Genomic DNA, 26,206 nt, shown 5'->3' with positions numbered 1-26,206 from the left:
CCGAGCCCCCGCCGTGCCCCGCACCCCGGGCCCCGCAGCCCCGGGCGGTGTGAGCGGGCACCTCCCGCCCGTCGTCCCCCCCCCCTTAAAGCTGCGTTTTACCCCGTCCGCAGCGTGCTCTGCAGGCAGGGGAATAATTTGAAAATGAGGTGTAATTGCTTCCTACATTAAGCATTTTTAAACGCTTAAGTAGACGGCGAATTTCCTACGTTTTAATTACAACACAATATAACTGTTACTTAATAAATCTCCGTCTAAATCTTTGTACTTGCTAATCAAATCCCATGCCAGGAGAACAGCTATAAAAGGCTCAACTGTTACTTGCGGGGAAAGCACAGATTTGGAAAACTTTTTTTTTCCCTGCAATGGAGACATTTCAAAACGTATCACACTCAGATTGTGACTTCCCCGCTCTTCATTTATTATGCTTATAACGAAGTCGAGGAAAATCCGCGATCTCTGGTTAGCATGTTCCCATTCAAAGACAGAGAGTTTGGACGTATTTTTCGGTTCTGTGTCTGGCTTTGGATTCCATGTGGAGGAGACTGTTGTAGCTCGGATTTGGTGCTGAGAGTAGCTCAGTCAGAGCATTTAAAATTTAAGATGTGGAGCGCAAACGGCAGGAATGCTTGGGAAGGGGTGAATGAGGCAGAGTGGGAAACATCGTAGGCCCCAAAGGTGACCAAGCACTGTATTCTATATATTACCTTGCAAACAATATACTGACCTTAATGCTGTCATATTTGTTTTGTATTACATTTTTCTATTATCCCATTATTATTCTGTTAATTTCGTATTACAAATACTGAGCAATGTAGTATAGCCGTGACTGTACAGTTAAAGATAGAATTAGAGTTAATATTCATCCTTCTACAATTTTATTTAAAAATGAAATTAATAAAGTGTTAGCAGTCTTCCTAAAAGTGATGGAAATAGCTTGTCATTATTGTGTTAAGAACAGCTGTATTGTGGCTGCATTGTCTTAGGTTCCTGGCTGGGCCTTCTGCACACAGTTCTGCTGTGCAGGTCCTGCTCCTCGGTTGTAAACCATCACCTCTGTTGGAATTTCATTTACCTCAACAGATGTGTTGAGGAACAATGTTATGTACATCGGGTTATTTTCAATGCTGGTGTTGGAAACTATTTTTTTATCTTTTTCCACTCTTTCAATATTTTTACTTTCATCTCCATACTATATCACTGTTCTACTGTCAAAATCAGTCTCAAAGTTTTGTTCAACCTTAAAGATCACCTGATATATGTAATTTAAACATATTCGCTATTTAAAAATGGAGCAGATTGCTATTAATAAAATGGAATTCATTTATCAAAATACATTGTCCAGAGAGTTTAAAGGGGTAGAAAAGCTAAAAGGTATCTGAAAGGTCATTTTCAGAACCCTGCTAACTAAAAGAAGACACAGAGGAGATTCCCCTCCCAGTCCTTCCCCATATTTGCCCATATGGGCAAATAGAACTTGGTTGTGGAAAGTTCTAACATATAGACCAGTCTATTCATGTAATATTCAGACTTGCTTACCGGAGAATTAATCCACCTTTACATTAATTGCTTTGTCTGTCACAAGTTTACTGCCTTGCTAGAGTGTATTCACTCTAATGTGTATTCATTCAGAGGAAGTTCATGTCAAATAAGAATGTGAAAATGTGATTTTTTTCAGTTTTTGCAATATTCTTTTTCCCGAAAGTTCTGTTCCAGGCAGGTGAAAAGTGAATTTATGAACTGAACTCTTGCTGCACGTAGCACTGACTTACTAGCTGTCTGTTTGCTGAAGCGCAGTGAGTCTGGGGTGACAGTCTGTGACAGTAAAGTCTCACCAAAAGGCTCTGATGTTCCTAGACCTTTACATAGTCTCTTGCAAGGCGTACTGCTTTGGGTGTAAGTAGATGAGGAAGGGACAGGAGAGAACATTGGTTCATTTGTACCGATCTAAGAAATGGGTATGCGGAATGGTGGAAAATGGGGAAGCCACAGTCATAATTTATGTGCCAGAAGGTCTATGGTGAAATAGGCTCTGTCTTTGGACTTCAGGGTGCTCTGTCTTTGGACTTCAGGGTAAATGCTATTTTCCTCATCTTCTCATTACAAAAGCTCGCTCTTCAGAAGGCAGCCAGCAGATTTCCCCCAGAGAAGTGACCGTTCTGTAATATTCCAGGTTTTGCTGTATTACCAAAGTCAGCGGCGTCTACAAGAGGAGTAGAGCAGGAGGGAATCAAGCGTGCCTATTTTACTTAGGCTTTCCAATTACACAACAGGAGCAGAGAATGTGCTCTGAAGTGCAGTAACAAAGGGTTTTGTGTCACTGATAGGGAATTCTGCTGTTTCTAACAAATATCAACTACACTTTGTAAGCGTCAGCAACATTCAAGGTTCACCTGTCCGCAGCTTGCAAATAGGTCCGTAGCTACTAGGCAAGTGAAGGACATGTTCCCCAGCCTTAGTCATGGAAGATAATAGTTTACTTCTCAAGAAATCCCCTGGAAACTCCCTCTGCATGAGATAGACAAGAAAAATTGAGCCCAAAGAACAAGGTCTTCCGTAGTTTTAAAATATATTTATTTGATTCCTCCTTTAAATTGAGATACATTTATTTTAACACACGGGATCCTGTAGGTTTTTTTCAGGAAAAATTCTTGTCAACCTCCCAGACTTGTCAGTCGGCAGCCAAGGCTGATCTCTTTGATGGCTTTGAACGGCTGCATTTCACCTCTTGTCCCACACATCAGCGGGAATTCAGCCTGGGAAAAGACTCCACCAAAAGAGGCAGAAAGACTTCATATTTTTGCCTTGGCAATATGCAGTTACGCTCATTTAACGTGAAACCGAACCTCTGGATGTAGAACATTTTTCACTTTAAGTATTATGAATTTCCTGATGTCTCTGGGGCCTTTGTTTGTGATGTTCTTTGGTATTTGGGCTTGGGGAGTGGAAGGCTCTGCCTGGCACACTGTGATTCTGTACCAAATGTTCCCCAGGAAATCACAGAGATGCCTTGTCAAGTTTCTATTTGTTTTTAATTACCTGAGGTACCAAGGTGTCGTTTATACGAAAGCAATTGCATTGTGTTTTTCTGGTGCATCATATTCACAAATTTGTCATACTGCTTTGCAAACAGAGTGACTGTGAATCAGAGAAACTGAAAAGGGAAATAGATTTTTCTGGGAGTGGGACAGTTTTGGGTCATACACATTTCATACAGAGCTCAGTTATACTGCAGTATTTATCCGGAGAGGCACATTCATTGTGTTGTTGGGGGAATGGTTTCTACAGATAATTATATTATTGATACAAAGGATGAATATTCTGAGTATTTTATGCATTACACAGCTTTTACTGACAGCTGCATTAAGAAAAAAATAGTAGTTGGAATCAGTGAAATACAAATGCATTTGTACCCTACATTTGAAATGAAAACATTTAATAAATATGTATCATATTTAAAATGCAGTTTTCAGACATCTGATGCTTGTGACTTTCTGTACTAAAGTACAAACGAATGTGCAAACTGAAAAAGTTGTGGTCTGTATTTACACATGTATGCAAATGCAGACATATGTCTGTATGATTTGTTGAGAGGCAAATAGTTTTGGAAGTATTTTTTCTTTTTTCAGAATTATTTGCCCTGTGCATTGCAGGAAGCAGATGTGCTTATTGCCAAAGGGAACTGACACTCGTTAATGGGAAAAAACTTGTAACTGGGGTCTAAGAGCAAGCAGTTATGACAAACTCGCTCCTGGAAAGGGTGAGCTATTCGGAGGCCTGATCCCAAACCAACCCACCGGAGTTGCTGAGAACACTCCTCTGAATTCAGAGGGGCTTGTGAACATGGTTTGGGCGAAGTCTTTCTCTGACATGTTGGGCAAACCCCAAAGCAGCAAACGCTTCATCTCTGACTCAGCTGAACTTCATCAACTTGAGTTAGTGGCTTGAGTTTTGGGCTTTGCTGGGAAAATGATCCCTGTCCTTTGGTTGCTTTCTGATTTAGGGGTCATGAGCTCCATGTGCTTACAGCACATAAGGGGAAGGCTCCATCTTAGGGCAAGTGATGGCAAATTATTGTGGGTGCAATTCTGGAGAATTATTTGCACAGAAAATGTAAGCAATGTAAATATTTAGTTTCTGATCTTTCATTGTAGACCAACAACGTACTTGTTGGTCTTTACTGTTTCTATTGTCTAAAGACATCTAAAGCATCTTTACTGTTTTTGTCTGCAGTGCTTAGAAACCACACCATATGGTAACTTCTTTACAAATAAGATGAAAATGTAACCTTAAATATTATGGTCAATTACATGACCATCCCACACAGATTATTTATTGAAAAAAATAATTAGCAGAGTACTTATTTTGGCATCTTATATTCTAGCTAGCTTGGGATTCAGGCAGTTGGATTCCTGCTATAGGGCTGTGCAAAATCCATAAAGACGTACTTCCTGCTCCTCACTCATACCCAGGGGGTGGAAAGGTGTTGAGGAGAGGTGCTGATTTGCTCTTTTGCCATAGTACTTAGCAGAATTGTTAGCAGCATTCCTGTCTGGTGCAGGGGTTCAGACCTTGGCTCGGAGACTGTCTGGTTCCATGTCACTCTCATTAGGATCTGCAGCCCAGTGCCTGCTATTAAAATACTGTCACTAAGATGGCTTGCTTGAGGTCTAGGCATCCATGTCATTGCATGTTGTGGGTGAGGGGCATGAGCTGATCCCACTACATGCACCCGATTCCTTCCCAGGTGATCTGGATGGCACCCCATTCGAACCCCATTTGTGAGACCTGCCTCTTACTGGCCACCTGCTTCCACGGCCAAAACACAGTGCCCTGCCCACCAACCCACATGGCTTCAGGGCACTCCACCCGGATGAAACTAATAAAGAAAGTCAGAGAGGTGAGTGAATGGTATAATTCAAGCTGCACTCTGAGCACCCTCTGCTCAAAGGGCCCCAACCCACCAGGAACTCTACATTGACAAACAGAACTGGGGATCAAAAAGGGAGAGTGGTGGGAGAAACCTGTCACCGCCAAGGAGCAGAGTGCCAGGGGCAGGGGGATTAGGTAGGACTTGATCTGTTCAGTCTTCTGGTACTTGCAGTAGAGTGGGAAGTAGATGAAGACTGTATGGTGTGTCTGAATTTGTCTGTTGTGGCAATTTATCACCTCTTAGGAACTGCCTACATGACCTAGTCATAAAGATGATAAAAATTCAACAATTGATGGGCTGTGATTTCACCCTTGTTAGCTTACCAGCTTCCCAGTAACTGCCTCTGCGGCATCAGAGGTTTGTTAGACAAAGGGGACCTCTGTTTTGGCTCTCCCTGAAGAGGACAAAGTGGGGACTTTACCAGTTTGACCCCACATTTGCCCAGCTTCTAGCCATCAAGAATCCCTTTGATATCTCTGTGTCCATGAAGTCTCCTTCTTCCAAACTCAGTTTAATTTAAATAACACCATGTTGAAATATCAATATATTGTTAAATATATTATATTTAGAAGGCATTTTTCACAGAACTTTTTGCTAATACTTGCAGTCTTAACAATCAGTGTAGAAAGAACAAATATTTATTCCTGTAAGTGTATTTGTTTGTTTAATGTTCGTGCCCTGCCTGACTCCAGATTTTGCCAAAATACCATAGGGGAATTATTGTGCAAATTTGTTCTAAAACTATGAGAATCTGTAGTTATTTCCTATTCAAGGGTGTTTGCTTATATGGCATGATTTTCTTTCTGAACTTTCCTTTTCTTCTTGCAAGCACAGGATATCTGTCTAAGGGGTACTCACATTGTGTCTTTGTCATGAAAATTAAGCTTTGTGCTCACAGCAAACAGAATTTGTTTTCACTCCACATTGAGGTAGTCCAGTTGTGAGGTTTGTTAAATAATAGAATATAACCCAAGATCCAGCACCTTCACTGGGAAGGCCGTGACTTCTATTTGTATCATCCTTTTTAAACCGGAGTGTGAATAGAAAGCAACCATTCGGTGACTGTACAGACTTTCCACAGTAATCTATGTTTGGGAGACACTTTTTGGATGGACATATTAGTGTGTGCCATATGTGGTAGATTTCACTTCACTGTGAAAACCATCTAAACCCATGCCTCTTCTGAAGAAGCACTGGAAACCCTTGCTCCCCTCTTTTCCCTCCGAGTGCGCTTGTAAAACCAACAAACCCCGTCCACCTTGTCTCCATTGTGCCTTTTTCTCCTACCTCATGTTTCCTCTGTTGTTTTTGTAGTGGATTCCTCAGTCTCTGAGAAAGAGTTTTTTTTTTTCACTTTTATTTCGGCTGTAGTTTGTTTTGGAAAAGACATAAAATGCCCCTGGCTCCTTTAGGAAAGGATTGGTGATGGTGTGTAAATTCAAGTTACTATTACTATTTCCAAAAGTGGGTTTTTATTTCCCTGAAGAGGCCAAGATTTAAAATTTGATAAGAAAATATAATTAAGATTGATTTTGATGCATGTCGCAACTATAGTTAAAACACTCATTTGATATTATCTGATTTCTGTTATTCAGTGCAGCTGGGGACGCCTATAAGTAAAGGAAACAAGTTTAAGTTAATAAAAAAAGCACACTGAACATGGGGAATGGGTCGGCTTATTATTAAGGGAATGAACTTTATTTTAGAAGGAAGTAGTGTGATTTTCTCATGCAGTACACTTTAAGGCATTGAATTTAGTAACAGGAGAAATAACTGTAAAGAAAGCAGCATCTTTGTAAGAGACACTGTATGGGATTGGGTAACTAATTATGTTTGGAATTTTAAAGCACTCGAGCATGCAAATAACTTTTTTTTTTTTTTTTAATTGTGACTTCAACTAGAATACTAGCATTGCTTCGTATGACTTAGTGAAATATTGTAATTCTCTATTCTTGAAAGGTCTCTTCACATTTTTTGAAGCTCAGTCTTCTGAGAATCAACCCAGTTGAACTGAGCAGCAGACTGACTGTAAACCCCTTGCCCATGTGTTGTTTTAAAAGCTCCTCAACTCCAGCATATTACTTCTGTCCAGTCTTCCCTGAAAAAAATGTCATATGTTTCAAAGTAATGTCCTACCTTCAGAATGTTCCCCCTTCTCTTCAAGGTTTTTTGGATGTTAGAATTATTTAATGATGATGTACTCACTTTTCAGAGTCTTTTCTATTCTCCTCTCCTTGCAGTGAAATTAATAGAAAATTGAAGGGAGGATATGTTCAGAAAAAGAATTTTCTTCTTTAGTTTTCATAGCTAATATGAGCTCTGAAAAGATTTTTGCAAGAAATTTTTCCAGCATTATAAAAGGACAGCCAACACTGTTTTGTAGGGTGAACTCTAGATTATTCACATACTGCTTAGCAATTTTATTACATTTTTCTTAAAAAGATTTTTAATGAAAAATGGTATCGTAAACTGGAGAAATTGACTCAGTACTGACTTTTGTAATCCTTCTTCTTTAGGTAACCTCGACTTAGCTGTGTGGGCATGTTAATTTTAATGGGATACTGATCTGAATGAGTGTTTGTGGGATCGTGTCATTTTTGCCATTGATGCTGAAGTACTGAATTTAGCTTCAGAATTTAGCTGTAATTTAGTTAAATCCAAGTTTTACCCATGTATTATTTAAAATTATTCACTTTAAAACCTTAAAAGAAACATAGGTGTATTACTTACATCTTTAGGTAATGCCCTTTTCCTAAATGAGATTTCCATTACAGGCCTGCTGCTGATGTTTTACTTGGAAAATTTGTTTACTCTTCCCTTGGGATCTCATATGTTGGTTTGATTTATAAATCATATTTAACCTCCAATTAAAAAGGGAGATTTAGCATGTTTGCTTCCTTTATGTTTGCAGTTTGGTTTTGATTGCTTCTAGTCTTGTTGCCGTAACCTTTTTGACTGATTATGTGCACGTTACTAAGAACGTGAGAGATCCTCTGGGTTTTTAAGGTAATTTGCTCTTCTGATTGAAGGACTAGATATTCCCCTCTGCTCCCTGCTATGCTTTTCCCTTGCTGTGGAAAAAATGACTTTTCCAGTAGCTGCTTTGCGACTGTGTTTTCAGGACATTCGGAAAAGGCTCGGCGTTCCCAGAAGTTGTTTATGTTTTTCGTTTTGAAAAACGAGCAGCGAGCGGGTGTCTGTCTGCGGAGCTCCGGCAGCGTCCCTGCAGCCCCGGCCACTGCCAGCCCCCCGCTTCGCCCCGGGCAGGGGGGTGTGATGATACCTCTGCAGATTTGGTTCGTTTGCTCTTGGGGAAAGGCTCCGTGCCGAAGGATCAAGGCAACGTGCTGAGCTTGCTGATCCGAGGATAGAAAGGATTCGTTCCGTCCAAGTCAGCCTTAGAATTGAGAAATCCAAAGGAAACAGCAAACCTTATTCACCAGAGGTGTGTTCCCCAAATCTTGACGCAGGCTGAACTTCTGCTGATTCCAGCAGGGGAGTTTGGGCTGAGTCACTATTTGAGCTCATTAGGGCTGGTGAATTAGGTAACTGGAGCTTGAAGCCTATGTTGTTTCTCCAGAAAGAGGGTTTTTTCCTAGACATTTAGAATACTTCCACAAATCAGGCACTCTTAGTCTATGCAATAAATTATCTATTTAATAAAATACTGTAAGAACTACATTACAATGGGCAAGTGATTCAAATAATTGGGCATAATAACTTTAAAATAAGAAGAATAATTTACGTTCTTTTGGACACTTTAGGATTAGACTATAAAACTGAGGTGGCATCCACCTTTGGCACCAAATCTGCTCTTTTTTTTATTCCTGTAAACTGAAATGAGATCATTTACATTATTCGTATTAGTAATAACTAATATAAATGCAGGTCTGTGATTTTGAATGCTATTTCTGAGAAACTTTAGGTGACTGGGTCATTTTCTGAAACATTTAGAAACCACATGGGAATGGATTGCAGGGAGAGGGTCTAATTTTGGTACTTAGAGAACATGCACTTTGCAAGCAAAAGGCAGAGAAGGAAAAGTAGAGAAGGGGATGAAACAAAACAAAATAATATCAAGTAATTAAAATATAGATTTTGGATTTATATCATGATGTCTGAAAGTGGAATCTAGCTTGTGTGTTTATCTGGTGCTAATGTGACCAAGGCAGAAAAAAAAAATCAGTTGGTTTGTCTGACCTGGATTGACTGGGAAGTTTGTCCAGAAAGCTTGTGCTTTCCTTACCATGAGGGAGAGAGGAGGCTGAAGCTGTGTGACACGTTGTACCAGCATAACCTGCGTAACAGAGGTCAAGGTGTATGGGGAAGAGGAACTGTTCTGACTTTTAGGAATCCAAAGGAGCTAATGGAAATTACTTGTTCCAAAGATAATCGCACATAAGCTTGGTTCATTCACCCACCCCCTCTGTGTCCCAAATCCCAAACAGACTGAAAACAACAACAAACGATGGTGTCTCTAGTTAGTATTTTACCTGAAGTGTCTAAAACTAAAAATTCCCTCCGTTAAAAACACTGAACCAACTCTTTCACTGGTAAAAATACAGGCAGTCCATTTGTTTCGGCAGCATCATTTTATGTGACCTAAAGCAAGACCTTATGTCCACCCTGGCTTTGAACACTTTCCTGGATATTCATTTCACTGGCACTGGTGCCTACCAACAGTAACTCAGCAGAAAAGCACCAGACCCAACTTGTAACCCTGACCCAACCACTTGTTGTTTTGCAGGTATCTTTGCGAGAACATGTTTAACTGAATTTTTGAATTGGTGGGAAGTTGTGTGTTCTAGGTTTTGAACGCTGCTTTAAAATTTGGAAATGCTTATTTCATCAGTTGTCTCAAAACCTTGATAGAAGCAGCAGCTCAAAGGAAATGTTTCTCTGTGGTCTTTGTAGAAGCCAGGCAGTAAGCACTTTCAATCAGGAACCCTTATCACTTGCACAGCAGAAGTTCTAGTTCAGTTAGAACTACATGTTTGTTTGTTTGCTTTAAAAAATTAGATTTCCCTTGAAAAGCAATGGTTTAAATTAAGAAAAAAAATATTTATAAAACTTAAAAAACAGGTTCAAGGAGCTCTGCACTTAAAACAAGTTCTAAGGGTTTTAAAAAACCATAAACACCATGGGGTTCTCGCACTCCTAATTACGAATGTTTAGATTTTGGTGTTCATTTCCTCTGATTGAAATACTGCAGGATGAATTATTCATCCAGTATATACAGGGTCATGGAACTTAATCCCCTCCATTTATTTTAAGTGAATGTCATGTTTGTAAAAAGTGCCAGATTGACAGACAAGATTCAACCCTTCTGATAACCTACACATTGTACCTAAAGCTGTTTAGAAGTAAAAAAACTCTTGAGGTTAAAATTATTGGGTCAAGTCCTTCACTGATGAAAGTCAAGAGATGAAAAATCATATTTTTTTTTTAAAAAAGCAGCATGGTTTTAAATCACATAACGTGAGGTTTCCTCTATCCCCTCAGCTTTAAATTTGGATCAGAGGAGGCCTCTGGCTGCTCTGTGGGTATGGCTGAAACCTCCCCTGAAGCAGAACTGTGCTCTGTGCTGGGCCAGTCCTTACCCATCCCAGTGACGCCTGCTTGGCTGGCTGAAGGCATCTACTGGCATTCATATCAACATGGGTTTGAGTGGTAAAGCTTTGGGCACTGGAACTGAAATAAGAATGAGTCATTAAGTCAGCGAGGCAGCGACAACAGCTTTCCAGCACTAGTGGCCTCTGTCAGGCTGCAACCGGTGGTCCCTACACAACTGCCTCCACGTCCTGTCCTCAGTAGCTAGGACAAGATCTTCCTCACATTCAAAATAGACACTATAAAAAGATCACTTATCTCAGTTGCAATTTATCTGAAAGATGGCGGTGGTGGGGTAAGGTAAAAGGGTTTTTCTGTCTGTTATAAATCAGGGTAGGTATTCTTCTAAATTGAGCTTTTACAAAAATTAGCAAATCTTTAGTCAAGTCCCATCTGTCTTATCAGTAACAACCCAAGTAGCACCTCCAATGTCACTCAGTAACAAACTGAGGCTTCTCAATTAATTACAGTTCAGAGACTTTCATTTTACTTCATGCCATAAGACCACATTAAGGAAGGCCACACGACAATAAACAGAATTAGAGGAAAATCTATACAGTTAGATTAAATATTCATCAACAATGCCTGAGTTAATGCAAGCTGTTCAGGGGTTCAGATTTGCCCCAAATTTCTAGTTGCTGACAAATCCCTGGTAGCCTTGTCTGTAGGCCAGGACATGGGTTCAAGGATCGGTGGACAAGTAAAGAGGTGGCTTTTTGGCACATTGCCTGGCACAGATCTAGCCCATGTCCTCTGTGCCTCCTCTGCCCCAGCGTGGGGTCGGCAGGGAACAGCCATGGGACCCTGCCCGACCTCTTACATGGACAAGGTCACCCTGTTTCTGGCAGAAGAGGGGAGAGCCGTAGGGCTGGGTACTGCATAGCGCTGCTCACCCTCAGGGCCAAAGAGTTGGTTCTGGCCTGTTTTATCTACATGTATAGACATAGTCATCAGCTCTAGGGATGTTTTTGCCTGGACACAGCGTTTGTACATAGCAGGAAGTCATTTATTGAGGACCAAAATTTGCCTTTCTCACAGGTAGCACTACCCACGGACTCTTGGTTGGCGTGGGGAGAGGTGCTTGGCAATGTAATTGCATCAAGCAGTATTTTGTCTTGGCATAATGCAGCACTATGCACAACTTCAAAGGATGCATTTAAAGTCATATTCTTCCTCGGATTAGATGTTGTTGTTAGAAGATCTGCCTTTTCTAAAGAGCTCTAAGAGGAAGTGCCAGCAGTTGGAGTGCAACCTAGAGCATCCTACAGCATGGTGGTCTGTACAGCATATGGGAAGCATTTTCTCTTCTCTGTGGCAAATGAGGACTCTGGCTTTTCCCAAAACCACATGTAGTAGAGGGGAGCAGTGACAACACAGGAGGCTGAAGGGACATGTTCCTCCTCTGTGGCCTAGGAGGAACCCTTTCAAAAGCAAAGCCAAGGGTTCATGGGACATGGCCATTCATACAGAGGAATCCTATTTAAAACGGGGCTTCCAGGCACATCCTTGAGCTCACTGCTTGGTACCAGCCTGTTTGGGAGTGGGCAAGCCTGGAGAAGCAAGGTGGCCTTGCAGAGTCCAAAAAAAAAACCTTTTCTGAGCCTTAGGGGCTGGAGGTTTGTGCTCCCACACTGGCTTTGAGATTCTTCAGGGACTTACCCCAGGTATTTTCTCCTTCCAGCAGCCCTTCAGGTTTTCTGCAGTTCTTCTGCAGGAAGGGTTGTGTGTTTGGGTTGTGGCTCTCTATGTCCCAGTGTTACAAAATGCGTCTAATGGGTCTAGTACCTCAGTGAAAAGCTTTTTGTTGCTGTTTGTTAGAAAAAAAACAGAGAGGTGCTCTTTTCTTGTTCCACATTTTTCTGAAAAGCACTTTACACAGTGGAATAGGCAGGGAGCTTGGAGAATGGCAGCTTTTTAGGGCCTGTCACATTTTTTACTTTCCAGTAAATTCAGTGAAATGATTTTCCATGTGATTTAAGAAGTGTACTAATTTACAGTGCAATTATTTGAAGGTTTGTATTAATTAGCATTGTTGCAAACACATATTTAGAGCTAAGGCTAAAGTGTAATTCTGAGACACAGTAGGGGACATGTAATTGGAGTTGAAGGTCAGGTCACATATTTGGATTTTCAAAAGAATAAGGCAAGTTCAGCTTCAACAAAGTGTTTATGGATTTGGAATGACAATTACGTTGCTGCTGCAGCTGTATGTTTTGTACTAATTAATATACCTATCGGAGGCTTGTGGCTGGGATCCCGTCACTGCCTCCTGCTGTTTTAGATTGCTGTACACGTTTATATTGACTCCAGCAGGATTACTGCTTGGTTTCCCAAGTGGCAACGAGAGGATAGTCCAGCCAGTGGAACTGTGATTTACACTGGTAGGAAACTCATGAGCCTGAAACCAGGCCAGTGCCGTTACGGAGGTAAATACTGGAAATTTAGGCAGGTGCAATCAAGACAGGAATTGAACAAGTGAAATGTTAAACTCACATGAAGTTTTAGCAGAAACAAAAGTGTTTTTTTCATTTCTTAACTCTACACTATCCAGGCTAGGTCTGTTTCTGCCAGGGGATTAAAAATGGCAGATGCTACATGATTTACTGAATCAATACCTGTTCTTTCATATTTAGATAGAAAACATTTCTGGGAAAAAATGCCACCCCAAAATCCTAAAACATAAACACTAACAAATTGGAACTTAAGCAAGATAAATGATCCTGGTTTGTACCTGTTCTGCTAAAGAAGTATTTACAGGGTGTGAAATAAACCACCAAACACTTTTTATTTAAATAAGGAGTCATTCATTGTGAAATCCTACCGTGGCAGACTGAAGGACTCTCCCTTCTCTATTTAAATAGAAACCCTTCTCCCCAGCCTACGGAAGGACCTAGGAAAATAGCTTGCAGGAAAGGACCCAGCCCTGCAATTGTTTTGTGCACAGAAGCCCTATTGAAACCAGGAGAAGCTGTGAGCAACGAACGTTTGCAAGGTTATATCCCAAGTACCTAGAAAACAGATTTTTTTAAAAGACATCATCAACAATAATAACACTACTACAGTTCTGACTCATGCTCTGAGCAAACAGTTACTGAAGAGTTTAAGATGTTCCCACCTCCCCCAGCTGCTTGTTACCTCTCTGCTCCGGGGAGTGTTGTTTTGGGATCCGTGCCCGCGCCTGCCCGCTGCAGCTCAGGGCTCAGCCCACCCTCCTTCAGGGCTGGGGGACACAGGGTGCTGGGATGGGTCTGTCTCTCCTGCCGCTGGTATGGCCGTGGTGACTGCACACCCAGCTTCAGCTGCCACAGCACTACCTACCTGCCAGGGCACCACCACGGTGGGGCCAACACCCCACGTGAAATGTGGGAAAGGTGGGTAAATGTGACAGCCCATCTGCTCCGACCCATGGGACATTGCCAGGAGGACGAAGGTGCTCGGTGATAGAGATGGGACAAACTCATCACAAATACCTCCAGCAGTAGCTCGCAAATGTAATGATTAGGTGCAACCATAGGCTTAAGGAGTCCCTGAACAGCAGGTTGCAGGAAGGTGGGCAGGTGGACAGGGGGAGCTTGGTTGTTCCTGCCCTGCTCTCGGGGTGTGTTCCCTAAACATCTGCTGCTGGTCCCTGTCTGGGCCAGGCTGCTGGGAGAGGTGTGCAGGGCTGATATGGGGCAGCTGGTCTTAACGGCAAAGCAAAAGGGGTCAACCACTGTGCTCCTGAAATCTGGGGGAGTGGTTATGGGTGGCCCTCTGGGTGTTCTCCCTGGCCCTGGTTCTCGTACAAAGCCCCAGCAGCACCTGAGGGCAGCTTCTTTTATGGCAGATCCACTGTGTCTTACTCTTTTAGAAACATTTTTCCTTTTCCTTTCAGGCACCCAATGGCCTCCCAGCCGTCAGCAGTTTTGTGTCAGCTCCGGCCATGCCTCCCTACGCCACACCAGCCCAAGTGTCACCTTACATGACGTACAGCGCCGCTCCGTCCGGCTACATGGCCAGCCACGGCTGGCAGCACGCTGGAGGCACCCCGCTGTCCCCTCACAGCTGCGACATCCCCGCCTCGCTGGCATTCAAGGGCATGCAGACGGCCAGGGAGGGCAGCCACTCGGTCACGGCCTCCGCTCTCTGATGTAGGAGCTGGTCTAAGACCACCATGAGCCCGATGGCTAGTCGTCTCCTGAGCCTGGCTCACGGACTGCTCTCTTCACGCCAGCGGTACCTGGCATTTCTCCTTGTGACTTGTCTGCCGTTAAGGCTTTTGGGATTGAAAGAGCTGAAGACAACATCAGAAACTTGAGAGAAGTGTGGTGTTGCGCTCTTTAAGTAGAGACCTTGCGTCCCTCAAAGGGCTCGTGGAACCTTGTCCCACTCTCTCCTGGTCAAACCACACGTATTTATTCTTGATCATCACAGACTTTCTAAATGTGCAATTGTTATTAAGATTCGTGTAAAAATCAATAAAGAAAAATCACCACAGAAAATTCTGCTATGCCTTGAATCAGCAAAGGCGGCTCAATGGGAGGTGTTTGCCAATTGCCTAGAGAACAACCCTTTCATCAACAAGGTTACACAATCCACTGCTATTCAGAGATCACTTTTTGGTTGTTTTGTTGGGTTTTGGTAATCAAATATAGAACCAAGGCAATAGGCAGCTCTCAGATTCTTCTGGCACGTCGCCATCATCAGGCAGTAGTAATACCTTTGTGTTTTTATCCATTTGTAAATATAGGCTTTTGACAGCATTTGTTTTCACCTTCCAGTACATTTATTTCTACTCTTTTTTTTTTTTTTTTTTTTTTTTTGTTTTTTTTTTTGTTTTTTTTAAAAAGTAAAAAGTTTTATTTTTTTTTTTTTTTTTTTTTTTTTTTTTTTTTTTTTTGAGTTTAAAAGGTGACTTTCTAGCTATTTTCTGTGTCTTTGCATGGTGGGGTGGTAGCAGGTGATGAGGTTTAGGTAAGATTTTTTTCATCATGTTTTTGTGCCTACGGTGGAGGCTTCAGCATTTCGTGAAATAAATGCAGTTATCTCTTTAGCAGACGATTCAAAAGCAGAAATCCAGTCAAGTAACTCTCCCCAGCTATACCCAGCCTCCCAGATTCATGAAACACCACACTTGTGTTAAGTGTACAAACAGAAATGGGTGGAAAATATCTGAACAAAGCAGCAAACTGTAGAGGAAAATGCAGTCAGTGTGCAACCTGTGCAGAGATGCTTATAAAGCCATGTCAGCCAACAAACCCACCGAGAAACAGCATTGTACCGTCATTGTCGGCTTCACTTGTGTCCAGCATTTTCGGCCCCAAGATTACGTTGTAATTTTTTTAAGAGGAAGTTGTCTTTAATTTCTGCTTTAATGAATGTAAAATATGGCTCTTGGTAAAGTTTACATTGTTGTTCTGGAGCATTTTTTTCCCTTATAGGTATACTGGTGGTGGTGCTACAAACATAGACATTATTTAATATTAACAAATTCCCTTTCTACATTTCTGTATCCAGTGGCAAGTACTCTGTGCCAGTTATTTTACTTTAAACTTTAATCCCAAGAGAACTAACATTCTGATCTTTGAAAATTTCCCTGTTTTCCTTGGGCAATAATAAAGTTCTGACTATTCTTCCAGAATGCTTTCCACATGCTGTAGGTATGTTCAGAATATGACCATGGGAAAAAAAAAAAAACAACCCAACAAACCTGGTGTGACATTTCATATCCTTCATAGAACATTAATATATTGTGTATTTTTATAGAAGTTGTGCAATAACTTAAATTACACTAGAGATAGTTAAAGCAGAGGAGAAAACTGCATTCTTCAAGTATTGCTCTATCTGCATACCATATTAAACATTCATTAAGTGGGAAGGTAAAACACAGTGCCCTCTTTGTGGATTTCCAGCTTTCATAATTGAGACAGCTGTGGGTAAATTTTCATAATAATCTAAGTAACCCATACATATGTTATGTACAGTATATCCACCGAAATCTAGATAGACTCAACTGGCTGCTGCCACCTTTCCCTTTTGCATTAAAAAATAGTTACTGTAACTGTATTTCTATAAAGAACACAGGTATTGTATTATGGCCCTAAGGAAAGAAAGATCTAATCTCGAATCTGATCCTGTATTCTTCAGCCTCAAAGGCATTCAACAACTGTTTAGGTTTAACAAGATGCTGAAACCCTTGTTATTCAGTAGAATGATTTTTAAAGAATGTATCTTTGAAACCACTAAAGGTAATGTGCACACAATTGCATTTCCACTCTGCCACACTGTTAGTGATGTGATGGAAGTTGTTCTGCCTTTTTGCAGTTGTAGCTGAAATAAGATGAGTCATAATACCATGAAAAAGAAATCAGTTTATTTCTAGACAAGCTTTTCACTAAAAATAAAATGGAGAAAAAAAAAAAAATAAGAAAAAGATTATGAGTCAATAAATGATTAATTTCGCAACAGGATTTTAGCTTTCAGCCTTGTTGCTTTACTGGATTACAGAATTATTGAAGAAATCTCCCTATTGTTACCCATACGGCACAAACAAGGCACATCAAAGGAAAAAAAAAATCTGGAAAGAAAAGAAGAGAAGCTTTCCAAGGCACAGCTTTTTGAGCGCCAAGAATTCACAAACCCGTAACAATGTGTGCCTATGTAAAAAGTTTTCAAAATTTTCCCGAGCAACACGATGTCATTTCTGGAATAAAAGTCATCTTTTCTGACGTTCCCATGAGGCTTTAGTGTGTTTCAGGAGATACTTGGAGAGATAGATCCTTACCTTCTATCAGTTGTTGGCATTATCTTGTCTTCAGCTAAATCACGATAATTTATAAAGCAAGGACAAAACATGATGTTAATTATTCCTCACGTGGGACTACACTAGCATGAACCATTTTTGTTTGTGTTTGTTTGGATACAGCTCTCTGCACATCTGCCTGTTGTACACAACACCTTACCCCCGAGCGGGAAGTCGCTGGGGCTGTGCAGAAAGGGTTGCTCCAAGCGAGCAAAGGTATCTGACCTTGCTCTTGGTTAACTGCCTGTGATGGATTTTTTTGGTGTGAGTTTGCCTAACAATGTTTTTTTTTTTTTTTTAATTCTAAGATGCAGAACACTCCTTTACACAAGGACTTTTTTCCCTGCTGATACTAATAGGTAAACTGAAAAATGTTAGCTTATTAGCCACACAACTTTAAGCCACTTTACAATAAACGAAGGAAGAAAAGGGATTTTTAAAAATAATAATCAAGGATCAACTGCTGCTGTCAGGTACAGGGGCATACACCTGGAGTGAACCCACTCAGGTGAATGGATTAATTTGGGAAATATACAGCATGTGTGAGTGCAGAATTTTTAATCTAAAAAGCCTACACTCCATTCCCAGTGTGTCAAAGGTTTTCAAAGAAATCAGTGAAGCCTAATACTCCTTTCTATGACAGCCCGACTGTGTTTTCATCGTCCTGGTACAGAAGTCCTCTGGTGTAAAACTGAATGAGACCCCGTATTACACCAGGGCAGATGAGGGATTGGGCTGGCATGCTCATGGGTTTGTTTCCTAAAACAATTCTGTGTTTTCTGCTTTCTAAAGGTTCTCTTTTTATCAAGGATCAGGCTGAACTATTAACTGAAAAAAAAAATCATGTTGGAAAGGATGTAAAACCAAAGGCTATATATGTATATACAGTATGTTTAAAGCCTTTTATTTTTATATTTTGAATGCTCTAAATTAATAAAAGACTAATTATAAAGCATTTTGCTTTAATTTTCAAAATTATTTTAGTAGTGTCTTCTCTTTGGCTAAGTACCAATAATGAAATGCAACGACAAGGAACATCTTTTCTTAAAATTATAAACTGTAAGACAGCTAATTTTATTGATTTTAGCTATGAAGTAGCATAGGTATGAGACGTTGCTGTTGTCAAATTTAGACAAAAGAGAGGTTTTTTGAGCACGTCAGTACAAGCATTCTTGAAAATGCTGAGAATGCATTTCTATTTTTAGCTTTTTGTTGCTCTTCTAATGCATTAAAAACAGTTGTGAGACGAGACTTCACATGTGAACTGTCATTTTCAAGTAACAATCTGGAAAGATACTTCTATAGGATTGCTGGGAAAAAGGCTTGTACCTCCTTAAGAGGAAGAACATTTCAAGTTAACAGTGTGAATGTAGCATGGAGTGATACAGAAACTTTTAGCAACTGCAAGATATGCATTCATTTGACAACAAACCAAGTTTAGACAAGGGGAACATATTTATAACAGAATAATGTGTAATTTTAAGTTATTTAAAGACTTATTTAAAGAATTTAAGTTATTGAAAAGACATTGTAGAGCAGCACAACTGCATGAATGAAAACAATGTCTTCAATAAGCATAGCAGAAATTATCATATTTCACAGAGCTACTTAGAATAACTAATAAAGACAGGAGTACATAACTGAAATATTATTTATATTTACAGTGGCTGGGAAAAGGAGCAATTTTAGCTTCAGAGCAACAGTTTTTATCTATAGAAAGGTGCATTTCTTTGAAGTGTATGGCTAGATAAATATGACTGCATATATGCTATTAGTCTATAACATTGTTTCTCCATCCCCTGCTGGTAATGAAAGGCTAAAGGGACAGTCAAAGTGCATTGAGTATTTTTAACACAGGACAGCTCTTTAAGCAATAGTATATGAAGGCAGATAAAACATGCACAGCAAAGTACCATATGTCTAAAAGTATTTTTTTCTGTTAATTTATTTACTCATTTCTTCCATGATTCTCACAGTTGTTTTGCAATTTTATATAATTTAATTCAGACTAATTATGTTCAGTATCTTCTGTGTCCTCAGCGAGATTTATACGACGTATATGGCTAAGAAGAAGTAGGACATTTAACAGTATGTGTGTTTTGAAGGTTGTGGCTAGTTATGCTGTCCTTTTTCCATCCTAACTCCCAACAACTTAAGAAACTCTTCTATCAGTGTTGAAATTGTACTGGACTCGACTGAAACTGGACCCAAGACTGACACAAGTGTTGGCAGACTATGGGTCATGTGCTTAACCTGCAGCCAATGGAGCTATCGGTTTACACTAGTTTAGTATCTGGCCCCACAGGATTATTTAATTTTGTCCTTCAAAATCCCCTGAAAGTTATTATCTTGCCATTTCAGCTGACATTTTTCAAATAATGTATTGACTACATAGCATAATTCAGTGTCCAGACTTTTCAGTTTGTCCTTGAAAAACTAATGTTCATATGTCTCCTTTTTATTTTCTCTCAATGCAGTAAAACAATTACAAATATCAACTGAGCTACTTATTTATGCACTTACAAAAAAGCATGTGTTTAAATGTTTTCTTGGATCAGGACCTGAAGACCAAGTTTGTTTTGTATAATACTGATACATTAACATCAGTGTAATCTGAGGGCACTCAGCACTGTAAAAGATGAGAATCACTTTTACTTTATTAAAGTGTATTTTAGAATGCATATAATTTTAAAGAGTACATTTTTCAGAAGTGCTACTTGTGACCAACTGTGTCTTGAAGCCATGCATAAACGTATTCGTAAACCAAAAGCATCACTGCACCACCTGGAAGAAAAGATATTATTTTGCTACATACAAAATTCAGTATTTTCAAGATTTTGTAGAGTATCTGTAGTGTGTAATCTAAACCAGGATATGGCAAAGCCTTATTTGCAAAATGGATAATTCCACTATTTTCCTAATTCATTAAAAAGTCACCATTTCTTAAACCATACCATTTTTACTTAATATTAGACCATGTGAAAAGCTTATATAGTAAATCAAAATCACCCTCAGTGTGATTTTTCCTAACATTTTTTCAAGATTATTATTTTTCTTTGTTCTTTTACAAGTGAAGCTTGTAATCTGAATACATATATATTTGTGTGCTTGTTTAGAGTTAGATTTGGCCAATGAAAGAGCAACTTGAGTGGTGGAATGACAAAAATTCATCACCAGGGTGATGAAAATGCTTCCAGGTAAGATTTAATAAAAGTTTTCAACTGTTTGTTTACCATGCCTAAAGCAGAAGATAGCAGTATTGAAATGAGTATAATCTTCCTATGCCTGTACCTGTCTATGAATCCATAGGTGAAGTTTTGATCTGATGAAATGGCATTATCTGCTAGAACTGATAACAGTATAAAATCCTATGAATGCCATAAAGTATCTTTATTGTCAGTGAAGCCAAACTAAAGCCCTTCTGTAACCGGGCTGTAACTACCACGAACTAAAGAAGGGATCATTTGAGAAGAAGGTGTGTGTATCCATCCATATATATATATATTTATATATATATATAACTAAGCATATAGAGAAGCTTCTAGTTGGAGAAGATGGGGACAGAGACTCAGATTCCAGGCTGCAGTAGTGACAGCGAGTTACAGTGTGCTACTTCTGGGTGCCAGCGCTGGGGCACAAATATTTCCTTCCTTTGCCTTGGCCTGTTGGCTCAGTGAGCAGGTTAGAGTGGCACCTCTAACAAACAGGTCTTCTGCTGAACTGGGCTGACCCTTCTAGGTAGATGGATAGGCTCAGCCAGGCACACAGAACGACCACATGAGTTTTCCCACATTATTTATCTCAATGAACCATCATCAGACTTGAAATCCTCTAAGAACAGCAACTCACAGCGAGACGGAGCAAAAGTTTGAGAAAGGCTTTCACCAACAAATAAATAGACACAATGTCTAAGACGTGATTTGAACTCAAATCAAGGCTGATTCCAATTCTCATACTGTGTGATCTGTTTGTGTACCTCTTTTCCTGAAAGCATTCACATGTTGAAAGAAGGAATTACCTTTCCAGTCACAATAAAGATTGCATTAGTGTTTAATCGGAAAGCCAAATCTTTGTACCAGTCAATGGGACTACAGTAGTGTTTAAAACCAAGTGCACATTTAACTGACTTGCTGGATCTGGGCCAGGACGTGTAGTCGTTTGTAAGATGGAAAATTTTATTCCAAAATCTGCTGTGCTAACGCGTACTGGGGAAGCGAAACCCTGCCTTCTCTTTGTCCTCTATGTAATCTGGTATCTTTGGAGTATGAGGGAAAAGGCTTTTAGCTTCAGAGTTATGCTGAGCTGCCTTGTTTCCCCTCCCCACCTTCTTCCTTCACCCTGCACAATAACCAGGCATGGTCTAGCACTCAGCCAGACGGGCTGGATATGCAAACATTTACAGACAAACCTAATGCCTCCTTTATACTGCAGAACAGACTCTGTACCTGCTCGCTTTTAACCATGTATGTTCTTGCCTATTAAATCACCTTGCACAATTGGAAATACAATTTCACGGGAATGGGATACTGTTCAAATTGGGGCTTCTGCTCTTTTTGACACAGACTGCCTCTGTGAGCTGGCAAAGTCTAAGGGCCCAGTGCTTTGCTTTCATGATTAATCAAAACCAGTCAGGGAAAACCAGTCTAAAAGTCACAGAAGATCTAACTCTCAACCACTGTGCTCCTGCATTTGGAGTAACAACTAGTTGAGAAGGGGGTTAACCAACAAAACCAGTTTTAAGCTATCCTTGTCCTCTTAGCCTTTTAGAGCCATCCCAGTCTCTTCCCAGCTCATACTATTGACCTTTTTGTGTCTGTTCTTTACAACCCCTGCAGAGCACAGGAGAAGAAAGTGACCGGAATTTGATACGCTTGGGCTATGCCTCGACTAGTTGAGAGCATTCTTAGCAGAGAGGCTCTAACCTGCATTTTAAGGTGACTTTACATGGGTACAGAATAGTCATAGTGAAAACAAAAAATCACATTAGAAGGAATAGGAAGCTTTAAGAAACACTTCCATAGGTTTTACAGTTCTGGCACTTGCATAGATGCACTTTGGCTTGTTCACAAATAAAGAAATTGCACAAACCATCAGTTACTTGGATCGTCAATCATCTGACGTGTATGTGCAAATCATTTTTTTAGACACATATTTAGCCAAATTCATCTATGATACTATTAGATGATGCTATTATCAAAATAAGTCATTCAAAAGAGAAAGATTTTGATGATTTCTGGTACACTGTTTCATTTATTTGACTGATGCTTACTATGTTTTGTCAAGAGACTGAAAACTGGAAGAGAAAGCAAGAACAAAAGCACTACAAAAATGACAGAGGGAAAATTACCTGGACCAAGCCTCATGATCTTGGGAATCAAGCCTTTGTACAGAGCCAGAAATCTGTAGCAGAAGAAAAACAAACAAAACTTTTCAAACAATATTCTTGCTCTAAAAGAAGAATGGAATTTTAGCACATGTTTGTTAAAATGCTGGCAGAGCACTTAGAAGCAATTATTTGAAATTACACATGTTCAATAGCAGGCAGTATCTGGATTTTAACATTTTACAGAGGCAGATCAGATGAAGAGAAAAAGTTAATCAATGTTTGGTCACAAAAGCTACGTTGTGAGACTGGCCAATCAGAAATATGACTTTAATCAGTGAGATGGTTTTACTTTCAAGACAAGTCTGTTAACAACAGCTGCATACATGGTCAAAATGACTGCTATAATTGAATATCAAAGCTACAACTCAGTCCCTACTTGAGAAATATTTTTAAAAGTTGGAAAAATGTTATTGCCACAAGAATCTGTCCCAAATTTAATTACTTCAGCAGTCATTTTAAAGATACAGAGGTTTGTATAATTACAATTAGATTAAATTGGGAAATATTCTGGGTTTTGTTGATATTTTCCTTTTATAAAATGAAGAGTTGAAGAAATTACACGGGAGATATACCAAGCATTTATTTGTGGAACATAAACTTTGACTACCCAATAATTATCTTGTCTTTTGTAAAAGTTCACATGGAGTAGGAGGATATCTCCTTGCAATTCTAAAATACATTTTCAAATTGTTACATTGTGCTCTTTTGATACATGAGTTCAGGGTGGCTTAATGGTCCTCGTCAAATCTGAAATATAACAACACGGTTTTATGGACCCATATGAACTAAAACAGGGGTCTGGACGTTTATTAAAATAAGAATGTTTTACCCTTCTTCTTTATAGACTGTTGCCATAGTTTTAAAACAGGTTCTGTACTTGATCTCTCCAGGAACTGGCTGTGGTCCTTGAATCCTACTTTTTGCAACATCAAAAGGAATGTTAATAATTGAGGCTATTGTTCCTGAGACTAGCCCAATTCCAAATTTCCTCAAAAACTCCAAATTTGGATCCTACAAAAAAAAGAGAGAAAGAAAGAATAAAAAGGGAAACGGAAGGACCTATGCAGGTTAAGTACTATAAAGTAATATGCATTTAATCAGAAAACTCACACAACACAACACACTCATGTTATTTTAGCGGAACACATTAGGATTTCCTATGCTGGAACTTGTTTTCTTGACAATCCTATTGGCTATGTTTTTACACATGGTCTAAATTGCTGAAGTACACATTTCCTCACACAGGATTTATAAACACAGTTCATAAAGAAAGACTGGTATGGCATATGGGGATGATTTGTATAATTGGGCTTCACAATGTACTTAGTATTACTGTATCAAAACAGGAGAAATCCAAGCACACTATTAGCTAATTGGCCAGAATATTTTACAAATGACAGCAACTTCCACCATGAAGCCTACTAAAACGCTCATTTGTGTGTTGGACCCCCAAATGCTAAATTAAATAAAGGCTAATCTCAGTCTGCTGCCATTCCCCTCCAGGTTTTTTACATTTATTTTCACATGTAGCTGATCCACTGTACTGAGAAGTGCTAGCTTCCTGCTATTAACAATCCAACTCGGCGCAACTGCAAAAGAGCCTCCACGTTCTGCGCATTATAAATGGTGGTAACTCACTCAGCTAATTGGCTGAAGAATTTACAACAGATTGTTTCAGAACCCTACTCTATATTCACAGTAAAAGTTAGAAGCAGGTTAGAAGTGCGTCTAAAAACTTCTTTGCTCACTCACGGTTTATTTGATCTTTCAGAGAGACCTCCTACCTTGGCATTTTCTATGACATCAAAGAATTCAGAGTTTATCTGAGAGTCAAAGTCTCCTGAAGCAAGTTAAATCCTATTTCTCTAAGTAGTGGAAGTCACAGGGAAGTGTGTTCCAGTGCATTTCCTACACACATATTTTTTTACTATTGGTCTTCAAACAGCAAGAACACTTTTTTGCTATATCAGACTCTATATATGCAGTTCCATTTTCTTTTTCATTAAGGTACTTTAATTATAGAAAACCATCAGTAAAATTACAAAGGATCTTGCAGTGTTATAATAGCAACACAATATTAAAATAAAAGAGTTCTTTGTTTCCCAAACCTCTACATTTGTGACTGAAAAAGGAAACAATGAAGACGTTTTCCTTTCCAGATTAGCAACAAGAAACATAAATTAAAAATTCCATAATATGCATTGGACAAAGTCCATACAGGTGTTTAGAGAGAAATGCTAAAACCGACAGGGTTTTTTATTACTTGCAGAAAAACTTAACACCTTGATATCACAAAACATGAAACATATTGGTAATACCTTTTAAAAATTAGAATGGCTTGTGCTACATAAAGAATTGTAAGACTTTATTAGCAAAAAGCTTAGCAGCAAATTTCTGTTTATTCTGTATGTATCCTGATAGTGAAGACAAATAAAACAAAGAGAGTATTTCTGGTATCTAGAGAAGGAAAAAGAACCCCTTTTGAAGTCGTAGGGGCAGCAGTATGGCTGCCCTGTTCCAGCATGGTGCCTACCTGCCTCCGGGCAGCAGACGCATGATTACACCCACACCTGAGAGCTAAGTACTATTCCAGATTGTATTAAACTCCTCAAACCAGGCTGCGGTGAGGACACTACCACTGCTCTGGTGGCTTTTCATAGTCCGGAATGGTCTGAAATATCCTTGTCAAGCAATTTGGTGCAACGGCACGTTCTTCCATAGCACCGAGCACAGTGGGCTGCCCTCTGGACTGGCCAATATGTGTCAAAAAGGATTTACTTAAGCACTGATTTTCTAGCCTTGTTGTTGCTCCTGAAAAACCCCTCATATTTGAACGACCGAACACTTTCATATTTTGGTGAATCTCAATGCCAGCGCTGGCTGCTTTGAGTTTGAGAGTGCCAAAGAGTATAGGATATAGTGGGACTCTGATCAAGTGAGTGTCTATTGAAACCAGACACCGCACCAACACCACTAAAGGGAAATGACCACAGATTGCTTTACTTCTGTTCAAGTTTTGTGACACAGAAAATGTTGAAAGGCAGCAATTTGCTCATTCACAAAACTGGATTCTAACCAAATGTGCTATGGTATACACTATCTGTGCTATATAACTCGGGTCTTTATTACATATCTCATGGGAAAAGTTTTTGTGGCATTTGCCGCTGTAATATCTGTATCATTTCATTTGTATGACAGATTCAGAATAAATTTACCAATAATCAAAAAAGCTTTTTTTTTTTTTTTTTTTCCCTAAAAGCACAGAGCAGTGGCTTTTTACTGTGCTGCTTCTACAAAGCGAAAAAAAGAGATTCCCAACCATAATTTATGCCTCTGTCTGCAATACTTACATGGACAAAGGAACATTGGCTGTCTATCATGCAGGTGCAAGCTGGTGCATCAGGAAGCAGTGCCTTTCTTTTGATACCAAAATCTGAACTTTTCCTACACCATGGACAACACCAAAATATTCCTAACAGTGTAGGACCCTGTGAAA

At 39.7% G+C, this 26,206-nt stretch overlaps 2 protein-coding genes across 6 annotated transcripts in view; one reads left to right on the top strand and one right to left on the bottom strand.

Annotated features, from left to right (window-relative positions):
- Positions 1 to 15,309, top strand: part of PAX9 (paired box 9) — a 20,338-nt gene extending 5,029 nt beyond the window's left edge. For 2 of the 4 annotated variants that reach the window (XM_014942059.1, XM_014942058.1), the window contains exons 4-5: positions 4,748 to 4,900; positions 14,418 to 15,309. In XM_014942059.1, the coding sequence (XP_014797545.1) occupies positions 4,748 to 4,900; positions 14,418 to 14,672 (408 nt within the window). In that variant the 3' untranslated portion in view covers positions 14,673 to 15,309. The remainder of the gene's footprint in view (positions 1 to 4,747; positions 4,901 to 14,417) is intronic. The other 2 variants (XM_014942061.1, XM_014942060.1) reach the window with 1 other exon arrangement.
- Positions 15,310 to 16,873: 1,564 nt separating this feature from the next.
- Positions 16,874 to 26,206, bottom strand: part of SLC25A21 (solute carrier family 25 (mitochondrial oxoadipate carrier), member 21) — a 109,110-nt gene continuing 99,777 nt past the window's right edge. For both annotated transcript variants that reach the window (XM_014942063.1, XM_014942062.1), the window contains exons 7-9: positions 23,540 to 23,721; positions 22,672 to 22,724; positions 16,874 to 20,108 (exon numbers count right to left, since the gene is read on the bottom strand). In XM_014942063.1, the coding sequence (XP_014797549.1) occupies positions 20,038 to 20,108; positions 22,672 to 22,724; positions 23,540 to 23,721 (306 nt within the window). In that variant the 3' untranslated portion in view covers positions 16,874 to 20,037. The remainder of the gene's footprint in view (positions 20,109 to 22,671; positions 22,725 to 23,539; positions 23,722 to 26,206) is intronic.

The sequence above is a fragment of the Calidris pugnax genome, unplaced genomic scaffold (genome assembly GCF_001431845.1).
Source record: "Calidris pugnax isolate Ruff unplaced genomic scaffold, ASM143184v1 scaffold56, whole genome shotgun sequence".
Taxonomy (NCBI): Eukaryota; Metazoa; Chordata; class Aves; order Charadriiformes; family Scolopacidae; genus Calidris; species Calidris pugnax.
The sequence above is the reverse complement of the archived record's forward strand: the minus strand, read 5'-3'. Positions and strand labels throughout refer to the sequence as shown.